The 15,430-nt window shown below is 42.9% G+C and overlaps 1 protein-coding gene across 1 annotated transcript in view; it reads left to right on the plus strand.

The window, feature by feature from the left end:
- Nucleotides 1-15,170, plus strand: part of fscn1a (fascin actin-bundling protein 1a) — a 50,245-nt gene extending 35,075 nt beyond the window's left edge. The window contains exons 3-5 of the mRNA XM_084329931.1: nt 5,211-5,332; nt 7,192-7,359; nt 10,945-15,170. Of these exons, the coding sequence (XP_084186057.1) occupies nt 5,211-5,332; nt 7,192-7,359; nt 10,945-11,153 (499 nt within the window). The 3' untranslated portion in view covers nt 11,154-15,170. The remainder of the gene's footprint in view (nt 1-5,210; nt 5,333-7,191; nt 7,360-10,944) is intronic.
- The last annotated feature ends 260 nt before the right edge of the window (nt 15,171-15,430 follow it).

Genomic DNA, 15,430 nt, shown 5'->3' on the forward strand with positions numbered 1-15,430 from the left:
CCCACTCTCCACACTTTAGATCACACAAACACACTTACACTTTATATTTATTGATAAAGGATTTGCACTACAACTCGTACACCTACTGTGAATTGTACCTAAATTGCACCTCGTCCCATTTCTCCATTTCTGCCTTGCACTATATAGTATTGTATATTAGTACACTGCACAGCATTGTATATTGTATGGTAAATACGTCTATTCTGCATCGAACATTGTACATATGTCTAAACTGAACACTGTGACCTCATTTTTTACTTCTAATTTTACTATGTTATTTTATTTCATACTTATCTTGTCTTGCACAGTCTCTGGAGCGCAACAGTAAGAAGCATTTTGTATAAAAGTATTCTGTACTTCTGTATGACAACTATTAAAGAAACTTGAAACTTGAAACTTGTAGGCTACCATAGCGCAGGCTCATGACAGCAACGTTACGTTAGTGACTCCGGAGTGATACCAAGTAAAGTGGAAGGCAAATGCATCCTCGCTATCTCCTCTGCAAGCAGTGCTCTGCATGTCCGGCTGCACTGCCACTGTCTGTGTACTCTGCTCTGGTCCAATCACATTCAGCGTCCCGTCAGCATTTTTCCCACCACCCACAGTCTGCGAATCACGCAGAGTAGGGCGGGTCTTCACGGAATGCGTGTCGTCTCTTTCAGTCCGAGTCAGAGCAGAGAGTTGACAGCGCATCTACAGTAGCCTCGTTCCCAGTTTTATCTCTGTGAGATAAATGTAGCTAGTAGCCTAGTTTCGCCAGCAGGCAGCCAGCAGAAAAATATGGCATGTTCAAAGATGGCCAGTAGAAGAAAAGTCGACTGCAATTCAAAGGTGAATGGACTGAAAAATATGCGTTCATCCTGAGTCCCAGCACCAAACCAATGTGACTAATATGCCAAGAAACGGTAGCTCTTGTGAAGAGTGGCAATTTGAAATGCCACTACGAAACAAAACAGTTAATTTGATGCAACCTTTCCTCAAAATTCAGTGCTAAGAACCACAAAAATAAATGGAATGAAATCATCATATCAAGCTGAAAGCAGAATTATTGTTAAATCTATGTCACAACGAGAATAAGCAACCAAGTCCTCACTCAGTGGCATGGGTGTTGGCTAAACACAAGAAGCCATTCTCTCTCTCTGATGCATACATAATAAAATAATGTATGACTGAAGTGATGGAGACCATGTTTGAAGGCAAACAAAAGCAAATCCCCCTCAGATCGCACAGCAACCAGAATAACTGAAATACTGGCTGGTGATTTGATTAAACAGCTTTGTGATAGAATAAAAAAAATGCACAGTGCATTTCCATAGCTGCATGTGGATGAGTCCACTGACACCCCTGAGAAGCCTATGTTCTGAAGAACCGTTCATGTTCTGAAGAACTGTCCATGTTCTGAAATGTTATTGCTACTACTTTTTTTTGGAATACTTGAAACCCTTTTTTTGTGGAATATATGATGCGGCCCAGCCTCACCCAGACTCTACCTCCAGCGGCCCCCAGGTACATTGAGTTTGAGACCCAGACTATGAGGATATGTGGCCATTTCTCCACCTGAGAGGATAATTATACTGTTGGTAGCTTTAAAACCAAATAATCAATAATGGACTGCGCATTGCCAGACCTATTCCATACTGTAGCAGTGGATAAAAAAAACGGCAAAGGAACTGTGTACTTACGACAGTGACACACACACACACACGCACACACCAAACAGCCCTGTCTCCTCCCATCACAGTACTGACTGCTACTCAGTTCTCATCTTGAAAATAGTTTGCAGGTTTTGTCACTGTCAGCTTGTTAAATATGGCAAGAGCAGAGCCTCTGTGACTGGTTTTGATCAGACCTCGTACACCACTGCACAACAAGCCCTGCCTCCTCCAGCAGAGAGCCAGCAGAGAGCCAGCAGAGAGCCAGCAGAGAGCCAGCAGAGAGCCAGCAGAGAGCCAGCGAGTCTTAAAGGCCAGTCACACACTCGATAACCTAGTTGGCACAAGACCTAAGAAACCCATTAGAACATGTGATACGATGTACGGTTTGTGACCATTTCTTAAGTGGAACATACAAGGACACCTCAGTCTGATTATAGTGTTTGCTTCCGTCTTTGGAAAAGGACATGCATCATGGTTCTTGAAGGCTAAAACGTTTGCCCAGTTGTATTGTTTGAATAGGGACCGAGTTCAGTACTAGTCAACATCATGCCAGATTTTAAATAGGATCTGGGTTTAAAAAAATAAATAAAAGAGAAATGAACCATTCCTTTGAACTTCTACGCCATCTGCATGCCACGTCAATTCCCGGACAGATGAGGAACAAGACTATGTCAAAACCTCCTATAGGCTGGACCGTGTGGTCAAAATCTCCTATAGGCTGGACTGTGTGGTCAAAACCTCCTATAGGCTGGACCGTGTGGTCAACACCTCCTATAGGCTGGACCGTGTGGTCAACACCTACTATAGGCTGGACCGTGTGGCCAAAACCTCCTATAGGCTGGACCGTGTTGCCAATTCCACTCTCGTGTTTACCAGTGGAGTCGTTGGATGTTATAGGATCCATTATCGCTGATTTACTTAAGGTCAGGGATCAATATTTCTAATGGTTGGACCTTTCCATTTGGCAGATATGTCTGATGAGATTGAATTAACTATGATCACAGAGGGATTAGACTATTGTAGGCTGTTGAAGGATCTGTGGCCATTTCTCCACCTGAGAGGATAATTACTGTTAGCAGCTTTAACCAAATAATCAATAATGGACTGTGCATTGCCAGACGGCAAAGGAACTGTGTACTTCCGATAGTGACACACATACACACACACCAAACAGCCCTGTCTCCTCCCATCACAGTACTGACTGCTACTCAGTTCTCATCTTGAAAATAGTTTGCAGGTTTTGTCAGTCAGCTTGTTAAATATGGCAAGAGCAGAGCCTCTGTGACTGGTTTTGATCATACACAACAAGCCCCGCCTCCTCCCACTCAGCACGCACGCACACACACACACACACACACACACTGAGCTGAGAGAGTTCTCTCTAAACACAGCAGTGTTTTGGTGTTGGATCGGATGCCTCGGGCCACACTAGATTCAGGTGACCTGTGACTGAGCCGGAAACGCAAGAGAATGTTTGGCCACTCGAGGACTGAATGAATAACCCTTGAGCCATTGTGCAAGGCATCCTTGTCTTTTACATTTTAAATATTATAATATCTAATATTATATATGTATTAATGAGCTTTGTTGTCGGAGTGTTTGAGATGTGATCAATGTACTATCTTGCTACTAAATACAACGAGTTAAAAGAAAAGAGCAAGGCACTGCAGTAGCTACAGTACCACTAGGGCTTCTCAGTAGCTACAGTAGGGCTTCTCAGTAGCTACTGTACCACTAGGGCTTCTCAGTAGCTACTGTACCACTAGGGCTTCTCAGTAGCTACAGTACCACTAGGGCTTCTCAGTAGCTACAGTACCACTAGGGCTTCTCAGTAGCTACAGTACCACTAGGGCTTCTCAGTAGCTACAGTACCACTAGGGCTTCTCAGTAGCTACAGTACCACTAGGGCTTCTCAGTAGCTACAGTACCACTAGGGCTTCTCAGTAGCTACAGTACCACTAGGGCTTCTCAGTAGCTACAGTACCACTAGGGCTTCTCAGTAGCTACTGTACCACTAGGGCTTCTCAGTAGCTACAGTACCACTAGGGCTTCTCAGTAGCTACAGTACCACTAGGGCTTCTCAGTAGCTACAGTACCACTAGGGCTTCTCAGTAGCTACAGTACCACTAGGGCTTCTCAGTAGCTACAGTACCACTAGGGCTTCTCCGTGCTCCGCCAACCTAACCTGCTAAATAAAGGTAGAAATGTTCTTTTTCCACAAGTTCTTTGGAAAAGGGAACGAGGTGTCTTGAGATTTAATATGGAGAAACAAAACTGTGTTCTGAACAAATTCTCCTGAAACTGAAAGCATTTTGACAAGCTCCTTATTTCACCTTTAATCAAACATTGTAAGTGAAGCTAATGCCACCTGCCTTAAGCCTACCTATCCAATTACCGTACATCCTCCACCCTGGTCTTGGGGTGTGTGTGTGTGTGTCAATTATTAAAATACATTACATGTTACAACAAGTCATGCATCCTAAAATTATCAAGGATAGCACAAAAAAGTCACATAGTTATTTCCATTGTGGACCTTGGTCTCAGCAGCACATGGTATTTACATGTATTACACATATTACCATCAGCCTACAGTATATTGCTAAAAATAGAATTAAAAAGTAAAATACAACATTATTAATAAAATATACAAATACAATATACAAAATTTACAGACACACTCAAACTACACTACATTAAAAACTAGAACCGTGTGTGTGTGTTTACATGTGGCACTCATTCAAGCATGTGACTGAAGATTACACTTTTTATGCAGACTCTGGGTGTATGGGGTGGATCAGTTGTCAGTAGACTCATGATATGATGATTGGGATTGTCGGTAGACTCATGATATGATGTTTGGGATTGTCGGTAGACTGATTGATTGAAAATGTTATTAACAGATTGCAGAATTGGTACAATACAGTACAGCTCAATACACACAATTGTTAAGGGGATGCAGACCAGAGAAAGACTTTAGTCTTGTTTACATCAGGGTCCCCCATTTTCAATTCATCATAACATATATGACATACAGATAGACAGTACTGCTACATCTATACATTTATGACATACCATATTTCCAAATACAGTACTGTTTGTGATACAAAAATAGTCTAAAAAAGAGTATATATACATTTGAACATTACATTACAACAATACATTGAAGAAACTGTACATTGGTGGGTAGGTGGGGTGGGGGGGAGATGGGTAGGCGGGGTGGGGGGACTGTACATTGGATTATCGACGAAACCTTACTTGGTCCCAAGAAGTGGGTCTTGTGTATTATGTGACTCATGATATGATGTTTGGGGTTCTCATCACTGGTTGTGTAATATATGTGATGTGATGCAGTATGTCTTGCTTTGTTTATAGGTTTGTTTTGTATTACTATGGAGGCAGATATGTGCAGCATTTGAATCCAAGACAGATTTCCCTACAGGGACAATAAAGTATATCTTATTGTAACTGCCATGTAAATTAAATCACCACTCTAACCTCTCTCACTCTCTCTCTCACTCTCACTACTCTCTTTCTATCTCTCCCCTCTCTCTCTAGGTCAGCTAATTGCTACTTTGACATTGAGTGGCGTGGGAAGAGACTGACTCTCCGGGCTGCCAATGGGAAATATGTTGCCGCCAAGAAGAATGGCCAGCTAGCAGCTACAATGGACTCTGCAGGTGTGTGCGCGCGCATCACCCCACCCTGACCCATCACCCATCAGCAGTTGTAATAGGACATTTACACCAAGCAAATGGGACGGTTTCAAGCTGACGACAAAAATAAACAAAAGCAGCGTTCTAGAACGGACTGATTGATTTCCCAGTCACTTGTTGATATTTGCAAACAGTGCAACAGGAAATCAGGTCTAGCCCCAGCTGTTCCTTAGTAACAGCACATCAAATATTCCACTGTCATCGCCCCAGTTGTTGCATAGCAACAACACATCAAACATTCCACTGTGATCGTCACAGTGACTGGGACCTAATAAGCATTTTCCCTGTGTCTCTTCTTGATTTGTATGCCGGTTCCTAGTGGTTGCCATGGCACCCAATGCCGTAGCTCGTGATTTATGATTATTTTTGGTACATTTTATCAAACCCTTTTTGATCAGTTTTGATCTGTTTATTTCTTAATATTTAAAACGCATGTAGGGTCATCATCCTCAACTAAATAAATTCTTAGTGGAATAATAGTTTCATTCCTTTGTTGACTAATCGATTTAGTTGATTTTAATTGACAAATCTGTAAAATTGTGTTTCCCACATGCGATCATGTAGAATCATTCAGCGTGAAGAATAACCTAAAACAAATGACTAATCGACAAAAAGGGTCTACTAAGAGGGGTCAGCCCTAAACTTGTGAGCATGTTGAGTGGGTGAGTGTTGAGTATGGAATATGGAAGCAGTGGAGAGGGTATAACATGTATTCAGAGTATACAGTACCTTTTCCTATCTGCTCAATCCATACAGTAGAATATACAGAATTATAGGGTAATAGAAGCACAATGTACTCTGCAGGGAATTAGAATATATCATCACATACAATATCTATCAAGAAAACCATAACGTCTCCTAATGTATTTTAAATGGGAATATATCATCACATACAATATCTATCAAGAAAACCATAACGTCTCCTAATGTATTTTAAATGAGAATATATCATCACATACAATATCTATCAAGAAGACTAACATCTCCTAATGTATTTTAAAGGGGACATGCATTGCTATTCCTTTCACTATTTGGGCAACTTTACACAATTCCTGTGATTCTATGCAACACATCTGTAAAGTTAAAAAAAATATATTCATTGTTTTATATTTAAAGCATAATTTTTCGACCAAGATTTCAGGCTGATTTGGCTGGGCTCCGCCCATAAGCGCTTTGAGTGACTGTCACCCACACAGCGTGATACATACGAGAGAGAGCAAGAGAGAGAACGAGCGAGAGAGAGAGAGAGACAGACAGACAGACAGACAGAGAGAGAGAGAGGAGAGATGCGTCCCGAAAACACACACACACACAGTTGGGCTTGTGTGTAAATGCTCCAGTTGCTCCGTATCCCTCTCTCCCTGCACCCGCACAACCCGTTTGAGGAAGTAATCCACTGCTCTGTTGTTGAGCGAATTGTGGGCGGTGACTACAACCACAGACACAGAGCCAATCAGATCACAATCAGCTCAATAATCAGTACCTTGCTACGTCGCATTGCGAGTCAAATCAGAACAGCTTAGTTGAGTGAGGGAAGATCTCGTGAACTCGAGACTAGACTGATGATTCAATATGATAATTAACGACACAGACCACATTGATATAATCCCGCATTATATATCATCAGAATATATCATCGCATACAATATCTATCAAGAAAACCCTAATGTCTCCTAATGTATTTTAAATTAGAATATATCATAACATACAATATCTATCAAGGAAGTCCCAACATCTCCTAATGTATTTTAAATGGGACCTTTTTCGTCATATATTGTATGTGGTGATAAAATTCTCAAATCCTAACGTCTCCTGATTTGCAGGTGAGTCGGAGGAGTTCATCATGAAGCTGATCAACCGGCCAATCATCGTGCTCCGTGGGGAACACGGCTTCATCGGGTGCAGGAAGGTGACTGGCACGCTGGACTCCAACCGCTCCACCTACGACTACTTCACCCTGGAGTTCAGAGACGGGGCCTACAGCCTGCAAGGTGGGTGTCCAGACACACACGTCATCACACACACTCTGCATGAACAGAAGCACATGTGCAGGAATATGGTCACACACACACACACACACACACACACAGGTGACACTATGTAACAATGACACTATGTAACAACCCATCATCTACACTCACTGCACACACAACCACATGTATGCGCTCGCTTTAAACAAACACTCACCTTACCACTCACTTTGTTCACTTTAGACACTTTAAATGTATCTATTATTAAGGAGATTTGCACTACATTCATACCTCATTCATACTGCATCCTACCTTAAGTTGTGTACCTCACTGTTACTACTTAATTACTGTATGTTGCACACTCTCAGGGGCTCATACAGAAACAAACATTTCATCAAAGTATTCTGTATTTTGTTGTGACAATTAATAAATAAACTTGAACTTGAAACTTGAACATATATTATATATACAGTATATATATTAGAGGTGGGCATATGTAGCCGGTTCAACACTGAACCTGCCACTACTTCGACCATGCCTTGAGTGGGAGTCGAACCCCGGGCGTCCGCACCGCGGGCGACATCACAGACCACTGTGCCAAGAAAGGAATTCCTCTCTTAAGCGCTCAGTCTGGATGCCTCAGGGGAGTGAGTTTTACTTCCTGGTACCGCTACCGCGCCTCAGCCGTTCTCAACTAACGACCGGAGTGCTTCGTGACTGGGCTTCGCGGTACCATCCGTTACACATAGATTAAAAAAAAAAAAAAACTAGATTAATCTATCTGCAATCCTGGAGTTAATCTAGATTAAAATGGCTCATTTGAAGTCTGCCGAAGGCATTCAAAATATGTGTGTTCTAACTAGGGATGGGTATCGTTAGGATTTTATCGATACTACTACTCTTATCGACTACTACTGCTTAACGGTTTGGTACTTTATCGACATTGCTTTATTATTTATAACTTCATTATTTCTTCAACAGCAGCAGCAATGTTCTTTTATATAACTATAAATAAATTATAAATAAATAAATATAATAAATAAATATTATTTCTTCAGCAACAGCAGCAACAATGTTTTGTGTGTCTGAATTATAGACTTTTTATAATAAACAACAAATGTAAGATAAAAAAAAACGATATACACTGAATGATTAGTTGTTACCTAAAGCCCTTGGACTCCACTGTAGAGAAGGGGTGCAGGCCTTTGACAACAAACTAGGGTCACAGCCCTGTTCACACTATCCTCTGTCATCCTTCCTAGCTGCTAGGGTGAAGGGACTTGGCTGGGACCGGTGGTGGTAGAGGGAGGAGGGGTGGGCTGGGACATGGTGGCTGCAGCCTCAGCCTGACGAATGATGATCTATAAAAAGTTGTCATCTTTCAAATATATTTGTAGCTAAACAATTAGCTAAGCAATTATATTTTATTTATTAGCCTATTCGTAATCATTCGTTATTAGCCTAGCTAACTCTGTATCTTGGCTTACCTGCAGTGGACGTGGATGGAGATGGAACACTGCGAGCAAAGCAGTCGAAAACGGCGCATTTCTGCAGACTAATGTTATGTTTTGACAAATTGCTTGTATTGCCACCCTTACTTGCAAATGTTTTATTGCACTTGTGGCAACGTGCGTTGTCGGCATCGACTTTCGTAAAGTGTACCCAGACTCGTTTTGTTCTCCGCCATGATGAGCGCAGAGCTCGGTCTATGTACTGCGCGCTTCAACACGGAGCCACAGACAGGCCCCTCCCTGAAGTACCCGTATGTGTATTTTGTGTGCGAGTGTGTGGCTCGCTGAGTCGCTGCGGCTCGCTTCTCGTGCAGACAGAGAGAGGAGAGGAGACCCAACTTGGAGAATAGATTAACGGCGTAAATTTATTTATCGCGCGATAACAGTCCGGCGTTAACTTAGCCCGGTAACTGCGTTAACGGCCCAGCTCTAATATATATATATGATGATGATTGTCCATAGTAAACTCGCGATTAATAGCAAATTAATCGCATTTAAAATAAAAATATACTTAAATGGATTTTTTTCAAGTTCCAAGTTAATACTCTTATCAACATGAGTCAACAAATGCTTGCTTTATGCAGCCATTTAACACAAAAGGATGCCCCTCATGCATTGCAAATTTGCATCAAAAAAGTTATACACAAAATAACTTAAAAGAAAATAATAATTTAAAACAATGAATAAAGTGTGCATGAAATAATAGGGGAAAGAAAACGTTAGGAACTTGTTACATTCACCCACACAAGGGCTGAGTAATCACACACACCCCCTCTCTCTCTCTCACACACACTCTCCCAGCTCTCTTTCTCTCTTGCCCCTTCCTCATCTCTCTCACCCCCCCCCCCCCCCTCTCTCTCTCACTATATCTCTCACACACACACACACACACACTTCAGAAACAATTATAGTATCAATGAGAGCATCAATAATACACCGAAGTGAAGTCTAGTAAAAAAAAATCTTAAAAGTTAATCGTGAGTTAAAGAAAATAGTGGCGTTAATAGAATCAGGCGATACCGCGTTAATACCGCGTTAACTTTGACAGCCTTAATATATATACTGGGCTGGCAGATGGGTATCCATTCAAGCCCATACAGTTTGTGGTGGGACCTCCTACAGGCACATAAGGGGTTAATTCATTAATTCACTGATCCTCAATATAGACTACTGTATTCATTAATGAATTCACTGATCATCAATATAGACTATTGTATTCATTCATTGACTGATCAATCCTCATTATAGACTGCTGTATTAATTAATTCACTGACTACTGTATTCATTCATTCACTGGTCCTCATTATAGACTGCTGTATTCATTCATGAATTAATTTACTGGTCCTCATTATAGACTGCTGTATTCATTCACAAAGGCTTTGCTGCCAACAAAGGGGATTTAATTAGCCTAATTTCACCGCCTTTGAATTATGTCATGCAAGTCGAAGAAAGGAATTTAAAGCTTTCCACTCTCCTCCATCATTATCTCTTTTCTTCCATCCCTTCCCGTACTTCCCCGTCGTCTCTGCAGATTTCTGCCTCTACTTTTTTCTTTTATCCCTCTGCACCTTCTCTTTATCACACACCCTTTTATCTCCCCATTCTCATCCCTCGCTCCCTCCCTCCATCCACCTCGTTTCCTCTGCTTTCCTCTTCCTTTAATCCACTCATACCTTCAGTCTTAATATCATCTCCCTCTATCTCTGCCTGTCCTTCCCTCTCCTACTCTCTCTTCACTTATCCCCCCGCCTCTCCCTTCCTTCCCTCTCCTGTCTTCACTCATCTCCCCCTCTCCCTCCCTCCATTCTCCTCATCCCTGCACCTCTCCTCTCCCTAACCTCACCCTACCTAGAACCCCCCCCCCCCCCCCCCCCCCCATTTCTCTCCTGTCCTCACTACCTCCTCCTCTCTGTGCTCTCCTCACACATGCATGGCTCTACTATTCTTTATGTTATTGTATAATTACTATGTTAACTTACTCTTCCAACCAGTGTATGTAGTGCTGATGACAATGCAATTTCCCCTCTGGGACAAAGTTCTCTTATCATACCTCTGCTCTGCTCTCTTCTTCTCTTCTTCTCCTCTCCTCTCTCAGACTCTACAGGTAAATACTGGATGGTGGGTAATGAGCAGTCTGTGGTGAGCAGCAGCGACACACCCGTTGACTTCCTGTTTGAGTTCTGCGACTACAACAAGCTGGCCGTGCGCCATGCCGGCGACAACAAGTATCTCCGTGGCGACCACGCTGGCGTGCTGAAGGCCAACGCAGACGACCTGGAGACCGCCACGCTCTGGGAGTACTGAGGGGAGGAAGGTGAAGCCATGGCGACGGGATGCGGGCATTACCGCGGCGACGGATTTCAGTTGCTTAATAAGAGTGCGGCGACACGGCACAGCAGCAGCACCCGTCGGTGCATCTACCTGTCCAGCCCCCCACCCCCCCCCCCCCCCTCCGTACCCCTGTACCCCCCCTCTGTACCCCTCATGACTGTTGATGAACTGCACACTGAGAGGCGATGGGAGGGAGGAAGAGCGAGAAGAAAGAGGGAGAGACGGAGGAGTGGAGGAATAATGGGTGTGCCACTTAATGACGGAAGCCCTGTTGACCTCTCTCTGTTCTCCTGTTCTCCACTACCTCCTCTGCCTCCTTCCCTTCATCCCATGTCTCCTCCTCCCTTCCTTTCTTATCCTCCCTCTCCTGCTCTGCAGCGCTGACCTTTATTTGTTGCCATAGTTACCGTGGGGCTGTGCACTTTTCCTGTTCCGATCTGGTTCGCTGCTCGACGTGTCACTCACTTCCTAAGCCTTATGATTGGCCCCCTCTCACTCAGCTGCAACCCCCCCCCCCCCCCCCCCCACACACACCCCTTAAGCCCACCCCTTCCCTTTCCAGAGCAGAGCCACCTTTATAAGAACCCCTCTTTCCCAAACATCCCTCTCTTCTTTCCATCTTTCCCTTTCTCTCTCTTGTCTGTGTGAGCAGCACATGGTGGCAGTATTTATGATGTGGACCTGGCGGTAGATCAGATTTCATAGAAGCATTCTTCTATTGGACAGAATCTAGTATTACCACGTCTAGCCGACTGGATCTAGATGGTTCCGTCTAGAAAATGGCTGTAATCTAAAATGGTTTCTATTGTACTTAAATCTAGTGGGATTCTATCTGTATGATCTGGTTCTGGAGTGTAGTCTGTGAGAACGATTTCTATCATGCCAGGTCTAGTATGTCTGTTTCTATCATTGCCAGATCTAGTATGTCTGTTTCTGGAGCAGGCCCTCTTGGCCTCTCCGTGTATGATGATGATGATTATGTGGTATAACTGGAGTAGATCTGATGAAGATAAAAATATTGTTAATTGAAAGGGTTTAACCCCCCCCCCCTCATCTCAAATGTAAAATATTCAAATGTAAACCAGTGCCCTGTGTCGTTCTCTTAGCTCTGTTCTCATTGGTTGGCGGGAATATTTGCTTCCTGGACAGGAAGTAGGAAGTAAAACCAGGAAGGAAACTTGTCGTCTTTCCCCTCCACAATGTTTAAACTATTGTCCAGAGCACAGTGTAAAAATGGCATGGTCAGTTATGTTTACGGCACTCCCCTATCACTGGAATAAACACGAGTCACACGACACACGCACACACACACACACACACGCACATATTCATTCCTGTTTTCAAGGCACAGACATTATCATTGGTAGGTGTAGGTAACCATAGCAACTTGTGCAGATGGGGGACCAACTGGAGTGAAATGATTTATAGACTTTGAAAGCTGCTTTTTTTTTTATTTAAATGTTCTCTATTTTAAATCCTTCTACCAAACTTAACAGTAAACCCATCTCTCCCTAGAACTGGAATAATGCAATGTCCCCTCTTTGTCATCTCAATCACATACTGTACATATACAACTCTTACTGGAATCTGGTGCTCTAATTATCTCATGCAGACGGCCGAGGTGTCATGAAGATGTGTCGTTACACGTGGTATTAATCTGTGTGACGGCATCTGAACTGTCCATATACTGTGCACGGCTGTTTAACCCAAGAGACGTGTATGGAGTGTCCCAACGCTCTCAAAACTGTGTCCTCTAGTTGCCTTTTAAAGATACACTAACTAACTAACTAGCGCAAACCAAATTATTTTCATTGCAATAAGCGGATAATTTAGTGACGGGAGTCTATACGGTTCTTGTCGCCGGTCCGACGGAATGAGGACCTTGTAGACCCAACTACAAATTGACACGCTTATAATTCTAATCGTACATGGCCACGTTTACATGGTCCTGGTTTAAAAAACGATTTAATGTCTCTTGTTGGTGCATCTTTAATCTGTACTGCCACAGCTGACCTTCATGGGGGCGCGGGTCAGGGTTCATGTAGGTCGGCCTGCTCCAGTGAGATTTCTGACTGAACCCCATTTCTCTCCTATTGTTGGAATTCGTTGACCTGCCTGGTTTGTCTGAGGGAGAGGCGAGGCCAGGAAGAGTGATTCAGAATCAGAATGTTTACAGTTCGGCTAAATGTGTCCCGTCTGGGAGGCGACAGTTTTGTCTGGAGTGTTCTGCCCGTGCTGCCAGTCCTGGTCACGTGACACATTATATCCGAGCCCCTGGTTCCTGACCTCTGCTAGATATTGATGGGAACGCTCTCTCAGATGGTGGGCTTTCCCAGGAGGTATCTTTTGATCACATTTAGATTCTCTTTAAAAAAGGTCCAATCTGTAAACATTCTTGACAATATAAATGTAATTATATTCATGTACGAGTGAGTTATGGATGGAAAATAAGCATTTTGTGAAAATAGTTGTTTTACTCCCATGTTTACAAACTATCAATGTAAACAAACATTTTACAGCATCAGGAAATATTAGTAACGCATTTAGTTATCTAGTTTTAGTCTTTGCATTAGGAGATCTATCAATCAATTTGGGAGTGATTGCAGGTTCCAATCCTATGTTTTTAATTTGTTGGTGGTAGGGTTACCCCTTTGTTTATATTTGGATTGCAGATTGTGCCTTTTTAAATTGAGATCATCTGGAGATTTAGTTTATCTTCCATTGGCTTACAACAGAACAAATATTATCTTGGAGATAAGATGATTTTGAGGGAAACCGAGCCCTGACCCTGTCCATCGTTTCCCTTATGGAACCTGAAGTCTCCAGAGACTATAAAATCATAATTCAACATGTCATCCGTTAAAAGAAAAAAAACAGATCCATTGTCTCGCGAAGGTCTGAACGTTTCAGCCGAGAAACCAGGGTGGAGTTGTTCTCGCTGTGGGAGAGCAGCTCCTAGGTAACAGAAACCAAGGTTTAAACCGAGAGCAGCGTCTCCTATGTAACAGAGACCCAGGTTTAAACAGAGCAGTGTCTCCTAGGTAACAGACCAAGGTTTAAACAGAGCAGCGTCTCCTAGGTAACAGACCCAGGTTTAAACAGAGAGCAGTGTCTCCTAGGTAACAGACCCAGGTTTAAACAGAGAGCAGCGTCTCCTAGGTAACAGACCCAGGTTTAAACAGAGCAGCGTCTCCTAGGTAACAGACCCAGGTTTAAACAGAGCAGCGTCTCCTAGGTAACAGACCCAGGTTTAAACAGAGCAGCGTCTCCTAGGTAACAGACCCAGGTTTAAACAGAGCAGCGTCTCCTAGGTAACAGACCCAGGTTTAAACAGAGCAGCGTCTCCTAGGTAACAGACCCAGGTTTAAACAGAGCAGCGTCTCCTAGGTAACAGACCCAGGTTTAAACAGAGCAGCGTCTCCTAGGTAACGGAGACCAAGGTTTAAACAGAGCAGCGTCTCCTAGGTAACAGACCAAGGTTTAAACAGAGCAGCGTCTCCTAGGTAACAGAGACCAAGGTTTAAACAGAGCAGTGTCTCCTAGGTAACAGACCAAGGTTTAAACAGAGCAGCGTCTCCTAGGTAACAGACCCAGGTTTAAACCGAGAGCAGCGTCTCCTAGGTAACAGACCAAGGTTTAAACCGAGAGCAGTGTCTCCTAGGTAACATAGACCAAGGTTTAAACAGAGCAGTGTCTCCTAGGTAACAGAGACCAAGGTTTAAACAGAGCAGTGTCTCCTAGGTAACAGACCAAGGTTTAGACAAATGGATGTGGATAAAAGGTAAACATGTTGGTAATGACTGTGCCTTACTCTGAGTTTATGGGCAGTAGGAGGAAAACAAGGGCCACATCTTTGCTTTGTATAACTGGAACTTCATTTTGTATTATTATTATTTTGTAAAATATTTTGATATTGTGGTTTAATCTTCCTCTCGTGCCATTGGTTCACCTGAAATCCAACAACCAATAAAACTGGGATTTGGAACACTAGCTGTGTGTCTGTTTAGTTTGTGTTCCTTCTTTCTCAGGAATGTGATGTTTTTCTGTTTTATTTCTGTTTTTTTTTTTTTATGTTTATTGAGACCTCCAAATTTCGAATGAAGCTTTTTTGTTATGTTTAGTTTCATCCCTTGTTCTTCCCTCTCTTTGTCCTTGAGATTGGTTCTTTCTTTCTTTTTCTCCACATTCTCTCGCCTGTTTTCTCTCGCCTAACGAATGTGTACTGTCAAAACATTATGCTAGTCATGGTT

Source organism: Notolepis coatsorum, assembly GCF_963971535.1.
Source record: "Notolepis coatsorum genome assembly, chromosome: 14".
Lineage (NCBI taxonomy): Eukaryota > Metazoa > Chordata > Actinopteri > Aulopiformes > Paralepididae > Notolepis > Notolepis coatsorum.